This window comes from Saccostrea echinata, unplaced genomic scaffold, assembly GCF_033153115.1.
Source record: "Saccostrea echinata isolate AGI-Se365-2 ecotype Australia unplaced genomic scaffold, CSIRO_AGI_Sech_v1 ptg000009l, whole genome shotgun sequence".
Taxonomy (NCBI): Eukaryota; Metazoa; Mollusca; class Bivalvia; order Ostreida; family Ostreidae; genus Saccostrea; species Saccostrea echinata.
In genome coordinates, this window is record NW_026889758.1 from 13768737 (window position 1) to 13794002 (window position 25266).

At 31.9% G+C, this 25266-nt stretch overlaps 1 protein-coding gene across 2 annotated transcripts in view; it reads left to right on the forward strand.

The window, feature by feature from the left end:
* The window catches only part of LOC133181808 (pleckstrin homology domain-containing family D member 1-like), a 29141-nt gene extending 9290 nt beyond the window's left edge, over positions 1-19851 (forward strand). Inside the window, exons 4-15 of one of the 2 annotated variants that reach the window (XM_061316417.1) lie at positions 3479-3555; positions 4258-4349; positions 4480-4532; positions 7124-7218; positions 7487-7580; positions 8631-8779; positions 10641-10731; positions 12163-12204; positions 12522-12672; positions 14236-14370; positions 14693-14740; positions 16464-16603. In XM_061316417.1, coding sequence (XP_061172401.1) covers positions 3479-3555; positions 4258-4349; positions 4480-4532; positions 7124-7218; positions 7487-7580; positions 8631-8779; positions 10641-10731; positions 12163-12204; positions 12522-12672; positions 14236-14370; positions 14693-14739 — 1026 coding nt within the window. In that variant the 3' untranslated portion in view covers position 14740; positions 16464-16603. Of the gene's footprint in view, positions 1-3478; positions 3556-4257; positions 4350-4479; positions 4533-7123; positions 7219-7486; positions 7581-8630; positions 8780-10640; positions 10732-12162; positions 12205-12521; positions 12673-14235; positions 14371-14692; positions 14741-16463 lie in introns of both variants that reach the window. The other variant, XM_061316416.1, reaches the window with a different exon arrangement.
* The last annotated feature ends 5415 nt before the right edge of the window (positions 19852-25266 follow it).

Genomic DNA, 25266 nt, shown 5'->3' on the forward strand with positions numbered 1-25266 from the left:
GGTAGTGAGAGTCTTTGGGCTTTAGGAGAAGACATTTAAGAAAATGATGTTGGACAGAGAAAAGTCCAACAAGCATTATTGATGCTCCACCGACTGATAATACCTATATTGGTAATTAATTAAGGGGGTGTTCTAGTCCAATGTAAGTAAAACATTCTTGAAAAACTGCCCAGTAAACAATCATTTACTGGTACATGATGTGTTTCACTTTTAAAATACTGAAGAAAAAGTCATATGAACCAAAGGGACATACATTGATGTAGATTTTATTTTTCTTGCCTCAAGGTCAATGTAAGTATATATTTTGCATATGATGCATATCATTTCTCCTTGCACTAGCTCCTGTGTCATATTATAATATATAACAATATACTGTGTATAGTTTACTTTTTTTATTATTATTTCTGATATCAAAGTCCCATATATAGTACATGTACAAACAATGTATGTTTATATGCAAATAGACCCCGTAAAATTTAAAATAATTATATACATATATAATTATATATATATAAATATATATATATATATCTGGATGACTGTAGCAGACACTAACTAGACAGATATCTTTAGATAGACACTTAATAGACAGTTATCTTTAGATTATCCTGAGATGAAATTTAAACCTTCTGTCTTTAAAATAAAAACACTATCATGGAACAGTTTCAGAGCAGCAACACTTTGTATGTCCATTTGAACTACATACAACACTTATATATACAAATTTAGCTTCCCCCTTTTCCCATTTCAATTCTGTTATGAATCATTTAATTTTGTCATCCTTCAATAGCTTATTTAATTTGGATCTAACATAAGTACTTTTCAGAGTTTTTTTTTCTTTTTTTTTTGGTTCTCTAAGATTTTCTGGGGGAAAACTGATCAGATGTCTTTGATGTTATTATTTTTTGGAGGAGACAAAGTTTTTTTTTGGAAAACAATCTTAATATATGGAATATGTTATTGATAAAGCATTTTTAGCTCACCTGAGCTGAAGGCTCAAGTGAGCTTTTCTGATCACATTTTGTCTGTAGTCCGTCTGTCCGTCTGTAAACTTTTCACATTTTTGACTTCTTCTCCAGAACCACTGGGCCAATTTCAACCAAACTTGCCACAAAGTATTCTTGGGTGAAGGGGATTCAAGTTTGTTCAAATGAAGGGCCACGCCTTCTTCCAAGGGGAGATAATTAAGAATTCGTGAAAAATTAATGGCATCATTAAAAAATCTCCTTCTCAAGAACCACTGTGCTTGAAAATATGAAACGTATGTGGAAGCATCCTCAGATAGTTAGATTCAAATTTGTTCAAATCATGACCCCTGGGGGTCAGGTGGGGCCACAATGGGCGATCAAAGTTTTACATAGGAATATATAGGAAAAATCTTTAAAAATCTTCTTCTCAAGAACAGCAAAGCCATGATTGGTCATATTTATATGGTAGCATCCTCAGATAGTGTAGATTCAAGTTTGTTCAACTCATGAACCCCAGGGGTCGGGTGGGGCCACAATGGGCGATCAAAGTTTTACATAGGAATATATAGGAAAAATCTTTAAAAATCTTCTTCTCAAGAACAGAAAAGCCATGATTGGTCATATTTACATGGAAGCATCCTCAGATAGAGTAGATTCAAGTTTGTTCAAATCATGACCCCCAGGGGTCGGGTGGGGCCACAATGGGCGATCAAAGTTTTACATAGGAATATATAGGAAAAATCTTTAAAAATCTTCTTCTCAAGAACAGCAAAGCCATGATTGGTCATATTTATATGGTAGCATCCTCAGATAGTGTAGATTCAAGTTTGTTCAAATCATGACCCCCAGGGGTCGGATGGGGCCACAACAGGCGATCAAAGTTTTACATAGGAATATATATGAAAAATCTTTAAAAATCTTCTTCTCAAGAACAGAAAAGCCATGATTGGTCATATTTATATGGTAGCATCCTCAGATAGTGTAGATTCAAGTTTGTTCAAATCATGACCCCCGGGGGTCGGGTGGGGCCACAATGGGCGATCAAAGTTTTACATAGGAATATATAGGAAAAATCTTTAAAAATCTTCTTCTCAAGAACAGAAAAGCCATGATTGGTCATATTTATATGGTAGCATCCTCAGGTAGTGTAGATTCAAGTTTGTTCAAATCATGACCCCCGGGGGTCGGGTGGGTCCACAATGGGCGATCAAAGTTTTACATAGGAATATATAGGAAAAATCTTTAAAAATCTTCTTCTCAAGAACAGCAAAGCCATGATTGGTCATATTTATATGGAAGCATCCTCAGATAGTGTAGATTCAAATTTGTTCAATTCATACCCCCCCCCCCCCCCCCCAACCACTTTTATATTTAAACTTTTCAACCTTTCAAGACTGAACTGATTTCTGCTTTTTCCTAGCCATAGTGCTCAGGTGAGCGATGTGGCCCCTGGGCCTCTTGTTAAACTTTTAGGCTAATTAAGTTGCCTCAGTGTTTATGCTAAAGTGCTTTAAAGTTCGTATAAAGCAGTGTGTTTTAAATTATCAGTGCTTCATAAAGATACCAAAGGGGAACACGTTTGGTGTGCTGATAGGGCTATTTACAAAAGTGCATAGGTGTGTTAGTAACATTACTGCACTGTTGTACACTACACGCCGTCACGCTAACTCAACTTTCCACAACATGACATCACGCTAACAGAAAACACGCTGTCATGCTTAACATGCTGTCAGGCTAACACAAAACACACAGTCACACTGATGCAACTAAATACAACATGACATCGGGCTAACGCAACTTTACTTAATCCGTTGCTAAATTTAAGCTGGACAGCATGTTGTATATAGTTCCATAAGCATTACGGCGTGTTTTGTATTATCACTATGGCATATTATGTAAAGTTGTGTTAGCATGATGGCATGTCGGTGATAGCAAGCATGACAGCAAGTTGTGCAGAACATGCCAATGGATTGTTCCTAACGCACTGTTGCACTTTTGGAAATGGCCCTATTGGGATACCATATACTGGGTTTATGGGCTTTTGATTTTTTCTACTTCATTTTAACTCTTTGGAAAGTTTCAGGCTATTTGTAAACATATGTGTATCTAATGCTGTGAATATAGTTTTGAGGGGGAATTTATAGATATTTGTCTGCATGGGGTTTATACTTGCATGAAACTTAGTCAATAGATGTGTGGATCACATCTGTAGCATTTTCTAAAAAAAAAAAAGAAGAGAAAATGATAATTAAAGAGTGTGTCCCTGTTTTAGAGTGTCAGTTATCTTCCCTTTGTTGAGAGAATGTTCACCCTCCTTTGCTAATATTTATAGTAAACACAGTGGTTTATACTGCTATTTCATATATGCTTTTATACAACTTGCTTTTTCTTGTTTTGGATATTTGTAATTTTTTTTTATCATAGAAATATTACTATTTGTATTTGGTTATGTTGTTTATTATTTGTTTATATTATTAATTATGTTGTTTTTTATTATTTGTTCATTAAAGGGCAAACTTCTGTTGGCAGCTGACAGCAGCTTTGAGCGAGACAAATGGATTGATATGTTAAAGAAATCCAAACGCATGTTTGTATACTCACTACCTAAGTGACTTAAAGTAGTGTCAATCTTTACTTAGTACTCACATAGTAACATTTCTACTGTTTTTTTATACATGTACAGTGAAACTTGTCTAATTTGGATGTTGTGTATTCGAAGTCTTGTCTAATGCGATGTAACATTTAATTCACTTTAAGTAAATTCAATTGTTTAAAATGTCTAATCTGAAATGTTGTCTAATCTGAAATGTTGTTTAATCTGGCCAAGTTCTATGGAACCAGTGGTGTCCAGATTAGACAAATTTTACTGAATTATACATACAATGGCTTTATAAGTTTGATAAAATAACTATAGTGACTGCATTTAGTCAGAGCAAAGATATGCTTATTGTAATATAAGTGCATTAATATTGCATTATTGCATCGAGAATTAGTTGTATGTGTAGGTAGTCATTAAAATCAAATGGAAATAATAGTATCTGACTTTTTAAGACATTTGAAACAATTTTGTACAGTATCCAACTGATTTTTGAAGAATATTATGAGCATATTAATTTTGTATCCATTTCCTTCAATGTCATGTTTCAGTAGGATTAATTTCTATGACAGTGACTTCCCAAGTTACATACAAGTGAATCCCACTGAAATAGACCAAGTTTTGACATGTATGACACAAGCATTTTTTAACAGAATAAATTGTTTTATGATAGATTGATGTTTTTTCCTGTAGAAACTGGAAGAGTTCTAAGCTTGCTGATGAGATGATTCACCAGTTAGAAGAACAGGGACTTCAAATGGCCAAACAAAGGCAGGATTACTTTGGTAAGTTACCAGCTATTTTATACATATGTAACCTTGAATTGACACCAAGGATATCTGTACAAGACAATGTCAGACATGCTATTTAAGAGGTTACTTGGATGGAGTAATCCATATCCGTTTTAAATTTCAGACCAGCTGCAGTCAGAAGTGATGGCATTATCAGACGAGAAAGAGAAATATGAGGTACTCTATCTACATGTCATTGTAAACCTCCCCCCACCACCACCACCACCAATTGAAAAATGAGGGGGTTCTGTCCATTACACTTCCATACGTTCATCTGTTACTTTTGGCCATTAAACTCATATGGGAGAAAGGGGTATCATTTTTTAAGCTCAGTGCTCACAATGGCTATAGTTATCCTCTCATAACAAAGTTGGAGGGGATATAGTATCCCGCTTGTGAGTGTCGGGTTCGTGAATGTGTAATGGAAGTGATGATTTACATCAGGATGAGTGTCATTTGTTGCCTTGCTGAATTGAATAAAAACAAAACAGACATGAGAATAGGTACTTTAACATTATTGTTCTTTTTTTAATGTTAATATGTGCAATCATGTCCGCTATTATTTTTTCCTCAACTCAAAGTTAACTGCTTACTGTAAGTATCAGGGGTAAATATATCACAAATGTTAAAAGTTTTAGAGATTAGGTGAAATGTTTTAATAAATATGAAGGAATTAAATAAACTATGTAAACATTTATGTTTCGAGAATAGCAACATGCATATTCATAAAAATTCATGTAAAAATATCACAATATTTTCATGATATTTTGGGGGGAAATCGTGATATATCACAATACAAGATTTTTGGCGATACCCATCCCTAATTAGAATTTTGTATGATACTGCCTTTTACAAACAAACGTTTACTTTTGTTATGCCTCGCCATGAGTGTGGTCGTGGCATATAGTGATTGTCATGTCTGTTTTCCTTTCATCCTTCTGTTATTCAACTACATCAATATTTGTTTACCTTGACCTTTTTTTTTTATTTATACATAATTGACCTAACTTTTCTTAATTTTGTGTTTAGTTCAACTTCAAAGAAACTTTTCATGATATTATTATCAAACCTATATATATATATATATATATATATATATATATATATATATATATATATATATATATATATATATATATATATATATATATATATATAAAAAGAGGATATTCAATGTTTTGTAGATGAATATGGAATTTATTTCACGAGTGGGACAGGATTTTTTGATATTTTCACGAGTGCGAAGCATGAGTGAAAATATCAAAAAAATCCTGTCTCACGAGTGAAATAAATTCCATATTCATCTACAAAACATTGAATTTTCTGTTTATTACATTTTCTTTGATTTTCCCTTTGCTTCTGTCTTTTCTTAACACAGTGCGATAGGCTTGACGTCATAATTGAGCGGTTGAGACGTCATAGCTTAGCTATTGTGATTGAAAACATTACATAGCATGGATTTTAGCAACATATTTGGGAAAAAATTTGCAGTTTTAGCTCAATCAAGATGCTTAGTTACTATCTCTATCTATGACAGGCCAGAAATTATTTTTTACTTACTTTGATATCCTTTCACACCGTGAGAGAATATCATTTTGGTATCCTTTCACACTGTGAGAGAATATCACTTTTATTCAATAAATAAATCACAGTATTTCACTGTTGAAAATGTAATAAATATATATATATATTAGGGATGTCAATTTTGTCAATAATTCATATTCGAATATTCAATGAAAGTATTCGAATATATTCGAATATACGATAAAATAAATAAAATCTTTTATTTTAAGTATGTATCATCCTACTCTCGTGGAAGGTTTAGCGTAGGTATACATGTACTTATATTGGAAGTAAAATTGTATGAAGACTTTTGCAGTTGTTCAATAAGAAATTCCATTTGATATTTGTCAATGTTTGAAATAATTAATTGATTTAAATGTAGAAAAATATAATTTTAGCAAATGAAACATGTGTATTTATATTTTATAGTAGCTCCAACTGTGGGATATATTCGTAATGGTATACTGTTCAGATTTCAATACGTGTAATAAATTACAATTATCTGTCTAATAATAGATATATGTATGATTATAACCTTTGATACAATGTTTTTAAAATATAAACAAATATTTCCATAGACAATTTTCTTAGGTAATTAACTAATTCCCCAATAATGAATATAAAATTCAGGATTATGTACAACCCGAGATAATCAAGTAATTTACACATTTATTCTGAAATTGAGCCCTTTACAATATTAATTAAAGACTAGTTCTATTGGACATTCATTCAATGATCAATTAAATTTATTTTGATTAAGTATACTCTTCACGTCTTTTAGACATTCTAAGAAGGTTTTCATTTTGTCCTCGATTCTACATCCGATCGTATCTAACTAATAAAAACTATGAAAGTACGTTTTGTATTATACATAAAGTATTATTGTGCAGTTCTTTAACACCTTACTCAAAACAAAAATAAATGTAATTTAGTATATCTATAAGATAAGAAAGTATTGAAAGAAATCAGGCGATCGAAATTGATCGCTAGAAAATTAAACAGGGATAATTCCAGCACGGTTCTAATCAAAATTTATTAACCACAGTTCTTCTTTTTATGAAATCTGAAAAACACCGAATATTCGAATCTTAAATTCATATTCGAATATCAACTCATCGAATGAATATTCGAATGTTCGAATATTCGTTGCCATCCCTAATATATATATAGTGAAAGAGGGGTTATTAAAATAATCTGTATTATAGGAACTTGCAAGGGTTAATCAAGAGCTAGAAAAAGAAAAAGAGAAGATGGAAAAATACCAGACAGAATTAATGGAGGAATTTGAACAAGTAAAAAAGTAAGTGTTTCCATGGAAATGTTCCAGGAAAGAGAACATACACACACAGTAAGTAGTCAAGATGATTTACATTTAGTTACCAGTATATTTCAAGTATTGTATGTCACAGGATGTTTGACATTGATATATAAGGATACAATGGATGTACCAGCTACATGAATAGCAATTTTGCGAGAGCACCTGTGTATAGAAACACAATTCTGTTCTGTTTATATCCTGTAAATAATTAGTCACTGCTTTGTTGAAAAATTCTTCCTTTTGATATTAGGGAACTAGAGGAAACTAACCAATACATGCAGGATGTGGAGAAAGATAGGGAAGAACTCTCATCAACGATTTCCCAGCAGCAGGAAAATTTACAGGTTCAGCCCAATATTTCTTAAATCTCATTTTAATACAAAAAATAAAAATAATAAGGAAAAAATAAGCTAATAACAACAACAAAACATTACATGTACAGACAAGTGAAAAATGTGACTGTTTTTTGAAAAAGTGATCTGAATTAAATGTAAGAGTCAGACATTCCATGTCCTTCACAAAGAAACTAAGAAAAAAAGTGTCATTTCCAAGTTGAAACATAGAAGTAAACTTAAAGTGCGAAAGGGGAGGGGGGAGGTTAAATGCTAAGTGTTTGGATGACTTTGTATTTGGGTCATTCGAAAGTGCATTCTGACATACATAGAAATATGTAGGTCACTCCAAACACAGATACAAACTTCAATTTAATTAGAAATACTTCCCCTTCACTAGGAGTGAACCCAAAGGGGCCAATCTGAAGTACCAGTATATTTTTTGCCAAATAAAGACAATATTGCCATGAAAAATAAAAATCTTTAAACAATTAAACCATTGATGTCTGAGATGCATTTTGTTACAAAGGTAATGAGACAGTAGATTCTGTGTTTTTTTGAAGGATTTGAGTTGAAATGTCACAATTCATGAACACATGAAATGGCATGAACCGTTCATTTTTCGCTTATTAATTCCTGTGTTAAATTAAAGAAGTCTGTTTTGTTTTTAAGGAAATATATGAATCAGTTCATGAAAGTTTTTAAGAATATTCAGTACTGAAAGTAGAAACAAAGTGAGTGAGACAGAAGTTCTTTATTTAAAGGAATATTTTTTTTGTTTTTTTTAACAAAGTCAGTAAATGAATCAATGCAGCAGAGGATAAGTGGTTGTTAAGTCTGAGTAATGAATTATTACTTTGGTCAGAGCACATTACATGTACTATTTCTTTCATGCCTTCTTCTTACTATGTTAATTTCATTATTTATGTAATGGAAATGAAGGTTAAACTGAGGTCAGATTGAAGATTTATTGAAAGAAATGCATTGAAGTTTTATGCAAATGTAAGTTTTTTTCATACACATTAAGGAATGTACAGTATCATTCACAATATTTTTAATCAGATTTTGGCCAAAGAGAAGCACAAAATAATAAGTAATTTGGAAGAACAAGAAAACCAGAACCAGACTTTACAAAGCATGGAGGAGCAATTGAGGAAAATCGAAAACAAAATGAGTATCCTTCAAACTGAGAAAGCTGAAACAGAGAAAAGGTAATATTCTTAGATTTATTTTCTATAACCAGTGAATGTAATGCCAGGTAGTCATTTACAGTATAACACTAATATTAAGATTGAAAGCAAACCTGATGAGCCTTATGCCACACTTAAAAAACCTATAATATAGCACAATTAGATTTATAAATGGAATGATACACTTGTGTACTTACAAATACATGTAGCTGCAGATCTGTTGCTCACTGGTCTGAAAAATTTGAATGGACAGCCAGAGACTTTTTGAGTGCATGAAAATGTAGCTCTACTGTCATCCATCCAAACTTGTTTCAGAACAATGAACTACAAATCTGCAGCTACAGTCAATCAAGTTCACTGCGTAACATGAATTTAAACACTCTGATAAGATTTGCTCTACGATCTAGCAATTCAAGTAGTATTCTTCAGAATTATGTAAAAACATGAAATTTCACCTCTCAGAACAGATAAAACTGCATTGTGACATCTGTAGTTTATTATATACAGTTGGTTTTTTTTGCACTGCCATTCAAGCTATTCAAGATACTTTTATCAAACTTCATACAAAGATGCATTTTGGTAAGAGCAATTGCATGGTTTCATAATTTTTATGTTAACATGTCCTATGACCTTGACCTCACTTTTCATTTAGCTCAGTTTTAAAGAAACAAAGATATTTTATATAAACTTCATACAAAGATAAACATGGATGAGAGTTATTCAGCTGTGTCTAATTTTAAGGTCTCCTTAGTCACTCTCTGTTTTGTCTGTCATCGTCTTTCATGACGTGTGCTTTTCATGTTCATTTTCAGCTCCTTCTCGGGAACTGCTAAACCAATTTCAATCAATTTTGGATTATAGCACCTATGGGCAAAGGGGAGCAAAAATTGTATGGGCAAAGGAGAGCAAAAATTGTGAATTTCATGGTCTCTGTCCCCCTTGAGTCTGAGGGGTGGGGCCAAAACCATCAAAGTAAATGCAATCTTTAAAAATATTCTTCTTTAACAAACTTAAGGCATGTATAATACAGTAATAAGCATTGAAACCCCCAACAAAATTTTGAAATTCATGGCCCCAGGATTGAGTCCTGGTAGGGTTCTATTGATCATATACTGAAAATGCATAAAATCTTTAAAAAGTTCCCCCCATTCCATATTCAGCAGACAAAATAAGTGTAAAATTATGATTGGCAAGGGTGCTTCTTCAAAAAAAATAAATTTCATGGCACCTAGGTCAGGGGCTCTGGTGTAATGAGATTATGAGTAACATACATGTATATGCTTAATACCATGCTTTTAGAGAATGAATTAATGCATATAATAAAAGAAATGATACCTGAATTGAGCTACTACAAAGTGGCACCGTAAATCAAATATTTTTTCAAAGCATGGATCTACAGCTCTCTGGTTTGTCTGTCCCAATTTTCTCAACCAGACAGCTACAGTTTTGCACCTAGGGTTCTGGCTTTAGGACAGGGCTCTTTTCATTATATAGTGAAAATGCATTACTAGTATTTCATCTTCTTTGTTCCTGGGTATTAAGCAAACAAACTAAGTGCATGGTTATTATGAGCAAAGTTGCATCTTCCAAAATTGTGAAATTCCTGGGTTCCTTGGTCAAGGGTTCTGGTATTAGGGAGTTTTCTGTTGATCATATAATGAAATTGCAATATCACTTTCAAAATCTTCTTCTCTGCTCCTGGGTATTTAGCAGATAAACCAAGTGAATAATTAAGTTGAGAAAGTGTGCCTTTATCAAAATTGTGAAATTAAGGCAGGACTGTATTGACTTCACTTGATAATAAACAGTTAATCAGTGTTAATATGATCTCTATGAAGCTGGTTTACAATGTGTACAGTAGATGTATATCTGTGTACTTCAGGTTAAAAGAAAATGAAGACAAAGCCCTGTTATTAGAGGAAGAAAAGCAGCAGTTTAATGAGCAAGCCCAAGAACTGAATGAGACCATCAAGGTATCAAATCAAACATTATCTGTCACATGATCACATGTGATATCAATCACTGGTGGTATATATACAGCTTACTTGTGATTGCTAATCACAGGAAGCCTTTTGATGCTTGCATTAAACCACTTCAGTAAGACATACTGTGAAATCACTTACTACCTGGGGTTTAATTTTCATTGTTACTTGGGTTTTAATTTTCATTATTACGTGGGTTTTAATTTTCATTATTACGTGGGGTTTAATTTTCATTATTACATGGGTTTTAATTTTCATTATTACATGGGGTTTAATTTTCATTATTACGTGGGTTTTAATTTTCATTATTACGTGGGGTTTAATTTTCATTATTACGTGGGGTTTAATTTTCATTATTACGTGGGTTTTAATTTTCATTATTACGTGGGGTTTAATTTTCATTATTACGTGGGGTTTAATTTTCATTATTACATGGGTTTTAATTTTCATTATTACGTGGGGTTTAATTTTCATTATTACGTGGGTTTTAATTTTCATTATTACGTGGGGTTTAATTTTCATTATTAGGTGGGGTTTAATTTTCATTATTACGTGGGGTTTAATTTTCATTATTACATGGGGTTTAATTTTCATTATTACGTGGGGTTTAATTTTCATTATTACGTGGGGTTTAATTTTCATTATTACGTGGGGTTTAATTTTCATTATTACTTGGGGTTTAATTTTCATTGTTTTCATGGTATGAAGAGTCAAGAGACCAGTGAATTCATGTCCTCCATGAAATGAAAAATTTCAGCTATCTTACAACTCAACAATGCTTCAATCGCATCAAATCCTTTTTACCAATAAATTTTCCTCAAACCAGGAAAATTTTACCCCACAAAAATTTGTGATTTTACAGTACTGTAAATGTTTTAAAAGTTAAGTGATTGCATATTTGATATTATAAATAAAAATTGGTTAGAAATTAGGGCTGGGACGATACACTGAGATATTGATAATATCGATTCTGTGCAAAGACGATATGCATATCGATAAGTATGAAGAAATATCGAAATATCACCAAAAAAAATTCTGACTTATGTTTTTCTTTGTTTACTTAATATTTTGGGTTTAATATATAAAATAAATAGGAATATAAATATGAAATACATAATAATTAACACCACTTGTGTAAAATAATTTTGTTTTATAACAGATATACTACTTCTTTCAATAAATTATTCTTATTTGTGAAGAAATGTTTTGTTCATTTAAATACAAAAAATAGATTTTATAACCAATTCAACATATCGTGATACATATCATATCGTGGCTCAAATATTGTGATGCGTATCGAAATAGAAAAAGTTGCATTGTCCCAGCCCTATTAGAAATGGAGGATATTTTGTAAAATCTGTTCTGTACAGTAATATACAAAGAGAAATATTCTAGGATATCACAATTATTTTTTTTTGTTAGGATCTTAGAGCTCAGAAGGAGATGACAGAGGCTGAACTTAAGGTAGGTTATTAAATATCATAGTTCATTGTGAAATATGTTTGTAGTTCACTTGCTATAATACAACATGTTGAGGGGTGTGGTGAGGGCACAATATTTTAAATAGTGAAGAACTTTGTTTTTTTTTTTTAAACATATTATTTTTTAATTTCAAATAAAAAATAAAATTTAAAGTAGATTATTTTTAATTTCAAATAAAAAAAGAAGAAAATAAGATGAACCTAAATTGTTCATGAGATAGAAAAAAAGAAGTGAAAAAAAAACAATAATTTATAAAGAATTTAGACCCCATAAAAGATTTTCTGTCATTTTTGTAACAGGAAGAAGTGATGGCCAGAATGGATGCCGAGAGAAAACTCAAGGAAGCAGAAGAGTCGTTGAGGAAGCTCGGTGTCGCAGTGGATTCTCAGACTAAAATAATCAAGGAAGATGTTCATCAGGAAATGGTTATTAATGTCAAAAAATTAAAAGGTGAGATTGGCACTTTATAGATCTATAAATAGAGACAATTTAATGTTATATATGATGGATATGAGAAATAGTTTTTTTTAGCTCACCTGAGCTGAAAGATCAAGTGAGCTTTTCTGATCACCCGTTGTCTGTCGTCCATCCGTCTGTCTAGCTGTCTGTTTGTCTAGCTGTCTGTCCGTCTGTAAACTTTTCACATTTTCAACTTCTTCTCAAGAACCATGGAGCCAATTTTAACCAAAGTTGGTGCAGAGCATCCTTAGGTAAAGGGGAGTTTAAATTGTTAAAATGAAGGGCCAACCCCCCTGACAAGGGGAGATAATCAAGAAAGACAAAAAAAAGGGTGGGGTCATTAAAAAATCTTCTTGTCAATAACCACTGGGCCAGAAGAGCTGAAACTTATGTGGAAGCTTTCTGGTTTAATGTAGATTTTAAATTATTCAAATCATGGCCTCCGGGGGTAGGGTGGGGCCACAATAGGGAATCAAAGTTTTAAGTTGAATTAGTTAAAAATCTTCTTCTCAAGAACCACTGGGCCAGAAAAGCTGAAACTTATGTGAAGCCTTTCTGGTTTAGTGTAGATTTTAAATTATTCAAATCATGGCCTCCAGAGGTAGGTTGGGGCCACAATAGGGAATCAAAGTTTTAAGTTGAATTATATAGGAAAAATCGTTAAAAATCTTCTTCTCAAGAACCACTGGGCCAGAAAAGCTGAAACTTATGTGGAAGTATCCTGGGGTAGTGCAGATTCTAAATTCTTGAAATCATGGCCCCCGGGGGTAGGGTGGGGCCACAATAGGGAATCAAAGTTTTACATTTTAATATATAGGCAAAATCTTTGAAAATCCTCTTCTATAGAACCAATGGAACAGAAAAAGTGAAACTTATGTGGAAGCATCTTGGGGTAGTATAGATTCTAAATTGTTGAAATCATGGCCCCCGGGGGTAGGGTGGGGCCACAATAGGGAATCAAAGTTTTACATTTTAATATATAGGCAAAATCTTTGAAAATCTTATACTAAAGAACCACTGGGCTAGAAAAGCAGAAACTTATGTGGAAGCATCTCGGGGTTGTGTAGATTTTAAATTTATGAAATCATGGACCCAGAGGGTAGGAAACGGCCACAATAAGGAATCAAAGCATTACATTTAAATATAAAGGAAAAAGTTTTAAATATCTTCTTCTAATGAACCACTGGGCCAGAAAAGCTGAAACTTATGTGGAAGCATCTTGGGATAGTGTAGATTCTAAATTGTTGAAATCATAGCCCCTGGGGGTAGGGTGGGGCCACAATAAGTATTACAAAGGGGGGGGGGGATTTGGTGAAGAACAACAGGGCCAAAGTAATTCAGGTGAGCATTGTGGCCCTTGGGCCTCAGGAAGTTGTGAGTGTGTTTAAACATAATTTTTTTGCATCACAGCACAGTAGACTCATATTTATCTTAGTTAAAGAACATTGGTCAGAAAATTTAAAAATAGTACACTGTGTTATTACGTGTATTTTTTAAGAAATATATTCTTGCTTAAAGACTATTTTAAAAATTGCTTGATTTCTGTGGAAACAGATTTCTTTGAGGGACTTGCTATGGAAGCAAAAATAGATGAAGACAAGCCTATGATTGTGAAAAACTCCATCCATGCTCGAAAAACATTACAAAGAAGAGCCAAAACCAATAAAGTGAAAAAAGCACGCTCAAATAGTAAGTACTTTTTACTTTTTTGAGCAGTGAGTACCATTTTATTACTTGAGCAGTGTTTTGGTTGATTTCTCTAGCAGTAAGTACTTTATTTGATTTCTCAAGCAGTGAGTGCTTCGTTTTGATTTCTCAACTTGTAAGTACTTTGATTTTTCTTTTGCTTGAAGCAAAATATGCTTTGAAGAAAAAATCATGAAGCACTGCTGCTTTTAGATTAAATTCAGGGAATATGATTTGTTGGTATAAACAGATCTCTTCGCAGTGAAAAAAATTGCCAAATGGAAACAAATGTTGATAGGTACACTTATTGTACTTTATATTTCAGAATCTTATAGCATTGACTATGGTGAATTCTATGTTTTATATGTTTAAGGTATAAAACAATTTAGGTAGCCAGTCCTTTGTATTGTTATTTTAGAGTACCGGTAGTAGTCGTAGAAATCTCAGGTTATTTAACGGTCATTCTAAAAGGACACATTTGTTAACTTTAACAACCTTAGACAAACATGTTTTCAGAGATTCCCAGACCTAGTTAAGTGTTCTGTATATGTTCTCCCTAGCTGTAATCAACACTAATCTGAATGACTTACACACTTCCTATTGTGCTGGTATCAGACAATAAATTTAAGACATTTCATAATTTACATTTATTTACATTAAAATGTGAAGTATAATTTTCAAAGCAAGTACAAATTTACCAACTTGAATTATTTTTTTTCACAATAAGTGATTTCTGTATTTTGCCAGCATAGTTGTTAATGGTGTAAAAGTTTATAAGTTTTAATTCATCGTGTATTTATCATATGATAAAGGTGATTCACGGTATCCGAGACTAAGGTAAGCTGTGGTCTGGACTGTTTTTTTTTTTGTCACCAGCAGAGCAGAGTGACACTTAGGGATCACTTTATCCAGTGTCTGTCTGTCTGTCTAGCTGTCTGTCCATCTGTCACATTTTTTATCTTGAGAACTGTAAGACGTATGGATTTGATATTTTGCACATATGTTGCTTGGCATTTTGGCTTTTGTAAATTACCATGGTCACAGACTTGTTGACCCTTGACCTTTGACCTATTTTCAAAACATTGTGTAGGGCCGATATACAGTATATTTTTCACATTTAAGAGGTAAGTCTATGCTATTTAGCATATATGCACTGTTTGTCATAAAACATGAAAAATACCAACATTACAGTCCACTTGACCTTGACCTTTGACCTACTTTGCAAAAAATACTCGGAATAGTTTAATTTTACTAATGTCTTTTGAATTTTGAGAGGCAGGATTTTGATAATTAGCATAATTTAAACATGTTTATGAGCTCATGATACTTTACTTTGAAACTGTATGATATTCAGTTATCACACAAATATGAAAATATATCAGGATCAGTATTCCACAATGGATTGTGTAGACTGTTGATTGCAGTAAAGACTGACTGAAATCTCTTTCAGATGGTTGTTGAAAACACATATCAAAGAAATAATAAATTATTATTTCTTATAATTTCAATTTAATTATTCATTTGAGGATTGGGGAATTATATTTTCTTTGTCAGATTGCAGTCTTATGCTATCCGTGGATGTTTTTTTATTTCTTTCCAGGCAAAGGCATGATCTATTAATAAATAGCTGACCACTGTTTTATTTACATCTTTAATAAAGCTACAAAGCAGGTGACACATGCATTCCTTGGAACACTAGTTACCTTTCCTCTCAGAAATTCAATTTCTGATTAACAATCTAAAAATTTGAAGCAATTCAAAAGATTTTAAAATGTTAGTAAATTCTCCAGATTGTTTTTATTAATCATGTTCTTTATTGCATGGGTTAGAGGTTGTTTGTTTAGTTAGTGACATCTCATTGAAATGTTAATGTGATTTACATTATTATGGATAATGTACAGAGAAATTCTCATGTTAGTTTTCGACTGATGATTGGGATAATGGCCATTACTTAGATTCATTCTTTCTCATCAAAATTTTTAACAAAATCATAATTTCACAATATTCAAATGAAATCCCAGACTGAAAAAAGGTTTTATTTTATTACATTTTTTTGATTTTATACATGATATAATGATTTTATGTACTATATATAGGTTTGCGAGTGAAGTCATCCAGTTTTGATGAAGAGAAAGGTGACGGAATTGCTCCAATTCGTCGATGTGTAACAACCGTCAGGAAGAACTTTGCACAATCTCTTAACTTCCCGCTTGGAGGGGGTGTTAAATTGACAGAGGAGGAGTTTTTATGATTGAAAATTATGGCAGGTGCCAATTTCTAGCATAATGTTTTTCCGATATTACCGGTCGTGTAGGGTACATTCCGGTATAATTCAACATTAATTCAGAGACATTGCAAGTTGATACATGTACTGTATAAATCAAACATTTCCAAGATTTACATCCATCAAATTTCTGTCATTGCAAACCATTTTTGTCTGGGAGATTCTTTTATAAGACAGTTTGATAAAAAACATACTTTTCAACAGAACCTGTTTGCAATACTTGGTGCTGCTTTGTCTCATGTACAAACAATTACATGTACATTGCTGGAAGCAGAAAGAAAATCACAAATTCACTGATTGGTTTGTAAAAGATGTATTAATTCCAATATTCTTCTAAACATTTAATTTTATTTTGATGTGCTATTGAAAGTTGGAGTCTAATTTTTTTTGTCATTTTCTGTGCCAAATTAATGTGCTCATATAAGCAATGGTAAGACATGGTATTTATCATTCTGAGAATCCTAACATGCTTTTGCCATCAGGTAATTAGCTGGTTATAGGGATTCGGAACTCATTCAAATAGATTTTAATATTGTCTCATTTGCTTTCACAAGTTACTTCCCTTTTCTTAAATATACACCTATGTAATATATATGTGTGATAAAGAAAAGATGGGAAAACTTTTCAAAGAACTTGTTATTGTTATAAATCTTTGTACATATTTGCTTGTATAGTTTTTGTATGATGAATATATTGCCCCTTTTTCTTTTTTTTAACACTTGCACTTTGTGTCTGCATAAGAGAACTGTACATTCACCTATAATGAGTTTATGGAGAACATTTGATTTTGTTAATGGAAGAAATGATATGATAATTGTTATACCATATAAATTGTGATTGATCAGTGTTCTGTATGTTAACTTTGTCTCATTTTGACAATGGTGCTACTTACCCATATGGTATACATTGTGTATATTCTCTGACAAGAAAATTTAACTTGTAAATTTTGGGAGAAATAGCAAAGTTAAATGTGTTATGGTATAACGACAAACAAAACACACACACACACACACAACTTTGTTATTTGAAGGTGCTTTTTTCCTCCTTATATACATTTTTGTCTTTTACATTGTTTTAAAATCAATACATTCAATAAATCACTCATGAGCTGTGAGTTAAGGCTAGGTATAGGCATTTCTATGCAAATGAACTAATGAAAACACATATGGGCTGTACCTTTTTATACAAAGAATACTAAAACTTAATAATGCCTAATACATATTTGGTACCCACAGCATGTTATAGCCAGTGCACATTATGATGTCATATTATGACACCATTGTTCTTTACTACACAAGGATAGAAAGAACATCAACAAAAAAGCTTCGACGCAAGGGCATACCCTAATTTAATTTTACAGAAACAAGGTATAATTAGAAGCAGTATATTGCTGCACAAATATTGACAGTTTATTTGTTTAGTTATTATTTGTATAAAGTTTTGAGTTGAAATGAGGAAAAATGCACAGTCTAATGTAAGTTTCCTCAGATTCTGGTCAAATGAGAAATTGTATAGGATCTGTGCAGCAATTTCATTAATCTTCAGAATATTCTTCTTAGCATTATACATTATTTATGTTAAATAGAATAGGACATGCCTTTGTGCTGAACTGTTTTGTTGATGTGTTTTAATTTATTACCTCCAGTAGTTGAGAACTATGATGTCGTAATGTGTACTGGATATAATGTGTCATGTATAATATACATACTTAGTATCCACGACAATAAGAAAATTAATTTAAACTTTCTCTGCATAATGGATACATCTCTTATGCATTTTTATCAGTACATTTGCATAGAATCACTTTGCTGTTACTCACATGGATACCTACCGAGAGGAAATATGTGATAAATGTGGTAGGATAAGAAAATGATACCAAAAAAGAAAAGTAATGCTATCTTACCAAAACTGTAAAACAATAAGGTTCATTACCTCTGGACAGCTAGGGTTTCAGACAAACACAACATGCAGGATGCTGTAAATTATTCGGTATTCATATCTTTAAACAGTTTATGTGTAAATTTATATTTATGAACACATGAAACTTCTTGTAAGAAATTATTAATTTTCTCAGGAACTTCATCTAAAAAGTATATACATGTACTAGAGAATATTTAATGTAGATCTAGGTACCAGCTACTTATTAAACAGGTATGGATAATTTTGTGAATTGTTTCTACCAGTCTAGACCAAAGGAGTTTATATGCAATGGTAATTAAGATATCTGTCTGATTGTCTGTGTAAACACTTTATGCCCCTCCATGAATATGACCTGTCATATGTCCCTAAATTTCACAATTTTTTTTCTCATTTGGTTTGTAGTTCATCTTTTTTGATTCCATAAAGGAAACTCCATACATTGATATACCTCTATAAGAACATTTTTTTTCTATATATACCTAAGAGATCATATATAAATTTGCTAAATATTGAATCAATCTCAGACTAAAGAAGAAAGGTACATTTCTTTTTTTTACAGTTGCAATACAAATGTACCAATGGACATATATTCTGCTACTTCCTCTAGAGTCTTGGTCCAGTTTCAATAAAACATAGTACACAAGTAGACCATAAAGATACTTAATTCTGTTCGTGTTTGAAAAGTTAGAAAGCATTAGGACAGATTAGAATTATGTTAATGTTACATAAAAAAAACTTTCAGGTCCAGGTGCTAGCTACTACGGCACACCAGAAGAACTACAGTCCAGTCAGAGACTTCTGGCTTATCTTTTCAAAGAAAAACATAATCACACTCCTTTTAATCACCAGTTAGATTCATTTCATATTTGCATGTATAATCTCCTTTTTATGACTTCATTATTTTGTCTGGAGCAATCAATGGAAAAAATGTCAAAATTGATACAGTCATTTTAAATGAAGTATTTTCAAGGGTTGTAATGTTAAATACTTGTACAGGACCATACATACTGTACTGAGTATCCTAAAAGTATATCTTGATTGGTGAATGATGTATGTTTGCAAGTTCATTTTCCACTTTCGCTCTCTGTCAATTAATGTCCTGTTAATATCACTTTTCAACAGTAGCCCAAACTAGACAGTTCTATACTCTACATTTACATTGATTGTAATAATTGTGATTCTTCTATAGAATTTATCTTGATTTTGTTCTTTAAAATATTCAAGTAATATTTGTTTTAAAATGCTTGGTCTATTGTTATATCATTTTGTGAAAATAAAAACCTGTGATTAGAATGTATTTTTGTTAATTTTCCTTTCTTTTATAAAAGTTTGTATGTATAAGCCGATAATAAGAGTACACACATGTAATTGTAGAATACATTGATACTTTGATAATATAGTATGTCATTAAGGGTTTGGTTTTGTGTGCAGCCAAGTGAGACTCACTAAAAATAAAAACCTTAATATCTCAAAAATTAAGTCTTGCAAACACTTGAAAACTGGTCCATGTCATCTTCATAATGAAAACAATCTCTGGGTATATGCAGCTTAATTGACACTTGCAGCAGTTTGCAGCTATGAAGCGCACAATATACCTGCAGGACTGCGCAGCCACAGGTTTTAGTAGTGCACCAAAAAATCCAAAAAAATATGAAATAGTTAAACCAATTAAGTGGCTACAACTATTTGTGAAGAACCTTTGTTTTAAATGTAAACTCACTACAATAGGTACATTTCTTTAAATGCATACTTGTTAGTTAAACAAGAAAATGTTAGCCATGAAAGTAGTCCCAACCACATGGCAATGTGTTAAAAATAGAATTAAAGAGACTCACTGTTGATCTAAAAATAGCACTTTATATGAAAGCCCAGATGTATCTAAAGTATTACTCTATTATGTGTTCAAAACACAGTGAAATTAATGTTAGAAAAATAATTTTCTCCTCAAAAAATATGCCAAATAAGATGTTAAAAATCTGCAGGGATAATGAAAGTGTGCAATTTAAATAAGAAGCCGGGCCCACAACATTCACTTGAGTCACCTTGGTGATCTTCAGATTTCTAAGACATTCTTATCCCCCTTAATTCTCATAAAAACAAATTTGAGCTAATATTGTGGCCCCACCCTGGGGTCATAAGGCCATGTCTAATCCAAACTGATTCCACAACATGAGGATATTTCATTATCAATATGGCTAACATGACTTATATGTTTTCTAAAGTTTTTTTTTTCACATGTATACATGCATTTACCAATTTATATATAAAATCAGATCTCAGATTTATTTGAAGAAAAAAAAATTGAAAAAAAATACAAGTTAATTTGCATTAGTTAACTTCGCATTAGTTCTCGTGTGAACGCAATCTAATTCGCATTACTTTAATTCACATTAGTTTACTTCGAATTAATTTACTGTGAATTAAACTCTCCATGTGAACAGGGCATTAATATTATTATAATATTAAGTCTGGTCCATGATTTTGACCAACTTGAATCTTCTCTACTTGAGGATACTTGCATACATTATGAGTAAATCATTACCTTGTTGTTCATTAAAGGAAATTTTTTTCCTATCTATTCCCATGTCAAACTTTGATACCCCTATTTTAGGGTTTAATTTTTATGGATGACAGATGGACAGACACCAGAGACTCTTTGATCAGAAAAGTTCAATAGAGCCTCTGCTCAGATGAGCTAAAATGTAAAATGTCTTTGATTATTGTAAAAAAGTCACCAAGAAGAACAAAAGAAAAGAATGATAAATGAACTTCTTTTTATTCTTAATCACTTCCAGGATATTATATTTCTTTTAACATGTTAACCAGTATATGCAAGTTTGACTATTTTTTGTGAAACTTTCTTTAAAGATGTAAGGTATAATTTTATAAATAAGCTTCAATTCTAACAATATAACTCTAATATAACTCTCTAAGATATTTGAGACCTGTTGTTCTTAGCATGGGTTTTACAAGAGTGACTTTAAAACATTTTTTGCATTTAATGCACTAAACAATAAATTAGATAAAACACTATTATAATATCCTGTATCAAGATCCCAAAATGTTCTTCATTGTAAACTCGTGGAAAGTTCAAATATCTATTTTTGTTTGGTCATCATATGTTCTTTTTCAATGATGTTTGGAAAGTTCAATGCATTTGTTCATACAACCATGAAATCAAAAATATTAACTTTCTGAAGTCATATCATATGAAACTAAATCACAGTCTTCACATGTTGCTGATATTTTCTCCAACACTGCTTTCCAAAAGATTAACTGTTGAGACAAACCAACATGGACCAAAACCACTATCATTTGAATGATCTCCTTAACTTTGAAATCTGTAAAATATTAAATATAAATACTGTGGTTTCATCAATATTCGTTGAGCACCAATTTTCGAGTATTTCGTTGTTGGGCAGATCCACGAAATTAAATGTTCATTGATTTACGAAATATGCTATTCATTTGTATAGGCAATGCTTTTGTCCACGAAATTACGTATCCTCGAAAACGTCTGTTTTACAAAATTCACGAAAATTGATGCCAATGAAAATTGATGAAACCACAGTAATTTATAACATACCACTAAAAAAACAATACTGTTGATCACTCTCAAAGAGGGAACTTGAATTGAAAGTTCAATCTTTACATCATGACTAAGTAAAAAGCATGCAAAGATAGACAAGTAAATTTCAGGGTCAAAGGCTACACATCCCTCAGCAATGATGGTCACATTGTAAATGTTGGTTAACACTGATTGTTGCATTGAATATATCTTATTTTAATTTACAATTAGTGTAGATCAGAGTGGTTTAATTCATATAGAGATAAATGAGTTTAATCTGTATACAAAGAGGTCAACCATAAATAAGATCAATTAAGGTAAGGCCAAACAAAAAAAATATGTGTGGTTTCGGTTACACCTCCAAAAAAATTAGGGTAGGTAGGTAGTGGTTTTTTTTTGTTTTTTTTTTTTAACAAAATGATTTTCTTAATTTTTTTAAATAATACCTATAACTGCTTTGCAAATGACATTTAGATGTGGTGTGATAATATACACTGTACTAGTCAATATTGGTAGGGGACACGGTCACACCTACTTGCTAGCTTGCTTTGGATTTAACACTATTAAACACTTGCACTATGTTGTGCAAGGAGGCCATCATTGCTAAAACTTAAAACCAGAGCCATTGATGGAAATCCAGGAAAATTTCCGGAAAAAATATGAAAATTGCCAAAAAAAAGTTTAGGGTCGGGGGTATAAAATAGGGACGGTCAGGTAACCGGAACCACACATATTTTTTTATTTGGCCTAAACCCAAGTGATGATCATGTCATCTTGCCTTGGGAAGTAGATGAGACAAGCATATAAGATCATAATTAAATAAAGCAAACAAGTATCAGTACAAAATCTGAAGGTTAAATGACAAGGTAAGGATTTGATGGCAGAATTTTAAAAACCTGATATAATATGACATGTGTGTTAGTAAGCTACAAGAAGATGATCAGAAACAGTTCCTTCCAAAAGAGATTGAAGTTTTCAATTATTTAAAAATAACCTCTGATGTGACTTCTTTTTTCAGTCACTGTTTACCTAACATTTGTTTTTTTTATTGTTAAAGTCAACTGCAATATAAACAATTACTTTTATTGGTTTATAACGTGACATCACACATAAGGTTTGATTATTCATGATAACGATACTTTATTCGCTCAAGCAGCCTCGGGTAGGAGAGAGCTGTAGGCGGACTCCAACCATGGCTTGGGACAATGTGATGGACACATACACAACATTCACTTAAACAAGATCTTTCTTTTTATCCAACCGCATATACATTTCTCATCATAAAAATTGTACATTCTTTCATTCTGTACACATAGAATAACATCTGAATCCAATCATACAAAACGAAAAAGACTAGTTAGCTCACTGTGATTATGACACCTACCTTATACCCTTATACACATGTCTATTAAATTTACAGAATCATTTCATTGGGATATAAAACTTACCTTACAGGGGAGGTTTTTGGGAGGGCTCCAACACAGGTATCACATGAAATGCAGAAATTGGCAGTCCAGAGGAAATATCTGAACAGTGTTCTTTTTTGTGAAACAAGGCATTCTGTAAACATGGTAAACATAGTTATTATAAATTTTAGGAAAAAAGTTCAAAAAACAATTCTTTTAAATCTAGATATTAATATTAACCTTTGTTGAACATGTTGAAGGGTGTCAGTGTTTTAACTGAATGGTATTTATTTCCTGAAACTGTGTCCTATAAAACTTTTTTTCTATGAGACATTATAAGAATAGAGTTTTGCTTCAATCTCTCCAACATCAATAAAGGTGAATTTGAATTTGATTATTGTTTGTTATCTTCATATTTCATTGAAAGTCTCTTCCATTTTTTTCTTTAAGCATTTTAACCTCAATGTGTCAAACTATACCAGATATCTTGAATTTTTTTATTGGTCCCATCAATTAGAAATGACAAGGTTTGCCTGTTCCATTAAAATGCATGAGGTCCTCAAAAAAAAAAATAATAATAATAACCTTTGAGATAAAGTGGTGGCTACATGTACATTCATTTTGTTTTCAATTTTATAGAAAAATATTAGAGGTTTCTACAAGAATATTATGGTATTTATGGATCAATACCAAGATTTACCCCCCACCCCACCCACAGCACCTTATCTCTTCCTTACAAGTGCAACCAACATATGAAAAACTTTCATAAAATGAACATTCAATTAAAAATAAACATGCTTGGTAGCATTTGATTCAGCATGCTCAATGGTAACTTAAGATCAGGTAAGACCCCCTTATTATACTCCCTTTTGATGAAACCAATGCAGTTGCAGAAATTCAAGTTTTCAATCTTAACCATTTCAACTAAGGAATATTAATTATTAATACTTTATGCAATTTTCATCTTTAAAAATTAAGCTATTTTTCAATTTTGCTGCACTCTTCATTTGATGAACAATTTACATATCAAGCAATGAGCAAATTAAGTTGACATCCTTGAAAATTTTTATCGTTTAATTTACTTTTCCCCATGAGAACTACATATACTGCACTAATCTGCAAATTCGAAGGACCAAGTCCAAAATGATATGGTTTGTATACATAGTACAAACTTAGGTGAATATTATTTATATAAATTAAAAATACTTGCATCTCTTTTACAAAAAGTAAACAAAAAAAGCAATAAAATTTGAAAAATTTTGATTTACAAATAACACATCTGATTTACCATATATATGTACTACGTAGAGCCACTTCACTTAGCCGTCATTGGACATTTAACTTGGTGTGTCTGAGGCTCAATGAAGGATCTTACACAAAAATCGCTCATTAATAAAAACAAAATTTAATTCTTTACTCTACTCATAATATTTGAAACCCTGTTTTTGACTGAACTATATTTTGATACAATGACGAATACTTTAAGTATTTTGAAACATAGTAACATTTATTAGAGGAACCTTAAATATTGCCCGCTACGAAATTGTGGTCTGCAAGAAACACGTGGAAATTCTCAGATCCTTTGTATACGTTTTACCTTTTTAAAATTGATGTGCATCAGATCGCATGCGTTGTCATACTCAAAATGTATTACTGATACTAGGAGTTATATCGTATTTCTGAGATAAGGCTCATAAATCACAATAAACACAACAAATCGA